General features: G+C 40.2%; 1 protein-coding gene across 1 annotated transcript; it reads right to left on the bottom strand.

Moving 5' to 3' along the window:
- Window positions 1–835: 835 nt before the first annotated feature.
- Window positions 836–2,546, bottom strand: LOC123321068 (piggyBac transposable element-derived protein 3-like). The gene is made up of 2 exons (XM_044908573.1): window positions 2,380–2,546; window positions 836–1,916 (listed from the first exon to the last, which is right to left on the bottom strand). The coding sequence occupies exons 1-2, from the start codon at window positions 2,544–2,546 to the stop codon at window positions 836–838; spliced, it is 1,248 nt and encodes a 415-aa protein (XP_044764508.1).
- Between the last annotated feature and the right edge of the window lie 1,735 nt (window positions 2,547–4,281).

Below are 4,281 nucleotides of genomic sequence, written 5' to 3' on the forward strand. Positions count from 1 at the left end.
GGCATCCGCTGTATGGCTCGTAGCGCCATCCTGCTGGAACCACATGTCGTCTAAGTGTAGATCGTCCAATTTGGGCCAAAAGAAATCGGTGATCATCCTTCTGTACCGTTCGCCTGTGACGGTAATGGCCTCACCAACATCGTTTTCAAAAAAGTACGGACCAATAACACCGCCGGCACAAAATCCGCACCATACGGTCACTTTTTGTGGATGCATGGCTACTTGGTGAACTTCGTGTGGGTTGTTGTCATCCCATATACGGCAATTCTGCTTGTTCACATAGCCATTCATCCAGAAATGCGCTTCGTCGGAAAAAATGATTTTTCTGCCAAAGTTGGGGTCCTCTGCCAAACACACTGTAGCCCAATCAGCGAACGAACGGCGTTGCCTATGGTCAGTAACTTTGAGCTCCTGAGTGAGTTGAATCTTGTACGGGTGCAGCCCTAAGTCCTGACGCAAAATGCGCCACGTTGATGTTTGTGAAAGACCGAGTTCTTGTGAACGTCGATGAATTGACTGCCTCGGGTTCTCCTGCACACTATCACGGACAGCAGCGATGTTCTCGGCCGATCTGGCGGTCTTTGCACGTACGGGTGTTGGCAGATTGTTTATTGAACCGGTCGATTCGAATTTGGCCACCAAACGTTGGAGAGTCGACTTTGAAGGACCACCTCGTCTGCCGTAAAATGGGCGCAATGCACGTAACGTTTGCACTAACGAACACTCATTTTGGTAATACATTTTTAACATTTGGACGTGTTGCTCAACCGTGTAACTTGCCATGGTGATTTGGCATTACTAACTGAATAAAAAAATATAGGTTAAAAAGACGACGTTAAAAAAACATGGCCGCCACAGGCTGCCAACATCGACCCGTCCCTATTGAAAGACCCTTTATCTTGAATGGTAGATGAGGGGGCAGCTTTGACAGTAATGTTCGCACTACTGACCCTCCTACACCTAATTCCATATACTGCCTGTTATTCTGTTTACCCTGGTATGGATCGAATTGTATCAAATAACCACATGGATCGCATAAACACCAAACCTTATATCCATATCGAATCGGCTTTCCCTTTATAAATTGTTTCGTGCCATGCCTGCCAAAGTAAGGAATCATGCTCTCATCTATGCTCATTTTTTCGTTCATAAAAGCATGATCTAAGAAACGCTTATTTAGCATGTCAAATATTGGTCGTATCTTCGCAAACTTATCACCGGGAACTAAGTTCATATTGTCTGCACAATGAACATACTTTTTTATTTTATCAAACCTATTGCGACGCATAGCATTTGCAACCATAGGATTATACGTATCGGAATCCACCTCCCATAACATACGCCATCTCGGTACTTGAAGATGCCCCGAGAGAAACAAAATACCTACAAAGCACTTTATGCCATCCACTGTTATGTCAAAATTATAGTCCCCTTTTTGAGTGGCATATAGGACGAACATTTCCTTCAAGTAAGTCCACAAATCCATATCAAAAAATACTTCGAAACATGTAACTGCGTCGGGGTGTTGCGGTGGTGGACTCACTTTGGGCGAGACAAATTCTGGAAAGTTGATATCCAAATCGCATTTTTTCCAGTCCCGTTCAATAAATTTACGTCTTATATCTGGAAGAAGCTGTGCCAGTGGAATCTCGTCCTCACTATCCCAATCTTGATAGTCATTTGAAACCTCCCCATCCTCACATATATAAGTGGTACCATCCAAACCGTGAAATTTTGCAACAGCTTCAGCAGCCAATTGACGCCCACTAAGGTGATTTATATTCATAGTGGGCATTTCATCATCATCCGAATCCTCTTCCGACATCTGACCATCATTTGGAGGCGTAATGAAAATGTCAGCATTCCAAAACTCCTCATTTTCGACGAGATCGATGAGTTCTTCCGTTGTATAATATCTGGAAATATATTATTATATATCCATACCATCCGTTCCCAGTGTTCCAATATTGGAACGAATAATAACGTAGTGCTGATAAGCAAAAAAACAATTTTTTTCCGAAACATAAGACACAAATTATCAGAATATGAGTCACTTTGAAAGCTGAACCCAGAACCCTTCAAATAATTTCATGTAATAATAAAGAAATACTTACTTTTTGGAAGCCATTCTCGTCACTGAAGAATAATGCACTCACGAAAGACAAAAGAACTATTAGAAGTGATTCAAGCAAGTCTGAACAAGTAAACATTGATGATGAACACATACGGCCATCTGTCGTCTTGATACGATAGATTCGCGATTCGTGGAGGGGGAAAAAGTGTGTATGTCCAATATTGGAACACTGGGAACGACTTGGCAGTGTCCAATTTTGGAACACCGGGTAAAAATGGGATAAGCCTGGCGTCACGAGGCGTGACCTTGAGCGGGTCCTTGGTCCCTCCTTTGGAGGGTCGATTGAGGAGGCCTCGTCTTGAGAAGGCATGAGGTGGTCAGACGTCCCTTCCTTCCGCTGATCAGAGGCGGTCGATTCTTTGAGGGGTTCTGTGAGCTGGTCTTTGAGAAGTTCTTTTTTAGAGGAGGCCATTATTGGTGCTTATGAGAAGAACAGAGAAATATGATTGGTGAAGTGATTATTCGGCCCGAAGGACCAAATGTTCAAAATCGAGGGTGTTATGATTTTGTAATTAAAGAGTAGTGGACTGTATGAAAAGATAATTGAGTTGGAGATGGTATAAAAACATTTATTGAGTATCGTTCACAATCATAAAATGAATATGTCACCTGCATGAAGCTAATACAGCAAAAGCAACTAATACCACATCTATAAACTCAGAAAGACAATATCCAACTAAAAACAAGAGATGGTCCAGAGCAGTTCAAATGAGAAGTCACTTGATGTCAGACTTAGACGTTGAGGAGTTCAATAAATCCAATATCAACACAACGGTTACACAGTGATAGGGCAATCAATTGAAAATTGATTGCGAGAGTAAATGTGTGTAAATGTGTAGGTTTTTCACTCCTGAAAAACACGGAAAGTGGGGCCGCTGCGTCGTTCAACCAGCGCACCGCCGAATCGGGAAACCATACGCGGCCACCGGTGCTGGTCAGGAGCGTGGACTAGAGAGAGGTCGGAGGGGGGCTTCGTTCAATTTTTAACAGCTCGACGTATTGGAGCAATCCAGAAATACACATTTAACTCCTGGCATCTTCTGGATAGTACACCTGAAAAATATTGCACATCATTTTGAATTCTATCTAGCGAATTTCGAATAAGGATCTGCAAAAAGAATTGAATAATTACCGAGGGGTATTTCACTAGACGTTTTTTGTACACTAAAATTCCAATTTCGAGATTAATTCCACTAAATTCAGGAAAATTCCGTTCAATTTACCTAAATTCCATTCAATTCATCACAATTCCGTTAAATTCATCATAAGTCCGCTCAATTCCACTCAATTCCGTTCAGTTTATCGCAGTAACTTTCAGTGAAAACTCAACATGAGTGTGCTGTCCACTATTAGTAATTAGAACAAATAAAAATTCGAATGAATAAATATCACCCATAAAGAACACTGTATAACTCAACATTAAAACCTAAGTTAAAAAAATAAATTTTTCTCTATTTTGTTGAAATCATCTTCACTCAGTTTTGTCGAACCCAACAGTGAATCATATCAAGTTGCCGTCAAATAAGTACGAATTTTGATATGTCTCATGTTCTCCAGCTGTGATTTCGCGGCAAGCTTCGCTCTAAGTTTCGTCTTGCTCCATCTGAAGTATAATTTATCCTAGACTGAATCTACTAGTGCATCTAATCTGAGATCGAACCAAAAATCGTAATATCAGTAGAACTGTATTATTGGCAATACAGCCATTTATTCTCAATAAAATAATTTCAGCAAAAATTGATCTAAAGTGGAAATTTCTTCAAACCAAAAAAAAACTGCTGAAAAAAATAGGGTGGCGAAATAGGTGAATGAACTTATGAATTGATACTATTTTACCCTAAGACTCAATATGTTTAGGAAAATGAGTGGCATATTTTTTCGAGAAACTCATAATGACTTTTGTTTTCGAGTCAAGTATGACTTAAATATTACTGAAATGATGATAGAGACATATCTACTTCGCTTGAGCATCATCGACGTCACACTAAAATAAGTACTTTTATAGGTTATATCAAAACGATTCTTAGGTGACACGATTATTCAAAAGCATCTTTCTGCGCATGTTCATTTCCATTCAATTCCTTTACAATTCCTTTCAATTCCTTTACAATTACATTCAATTCCTTCAGAATGCCGTTCAATTCCAT

This window comes from Coccinella septempunctata, chromosome 9 (genome assembly GCF_907165205.1).
Source record: "Coccinella septempunctata chromosome 9, icCocSept1.1, whole genome shotgun sequence".
Lineage (NCBI taxonomy): Eukaryota > Metazoa > Arthropoda > Insecta > Coleoptera > Coccinellidae > Coccinella > Coccinella septempunctata.

Coding starts and splice junctions, on each gene's coding strand:
- LOC123321068 (XM_044908573.1), bottom strand. CDS start 2,546: ATGGCCTCCTCTAAAAAAGAACTTCTCAAAGACCAGCTCACAGAACCC. Junction 1,917..2,379: donor GGACCAAGGACCCGCTCAAG/GTCACGCCTCGT, acceptor ATATATTTCCAG/ATATTATACAACGGAAGAAC.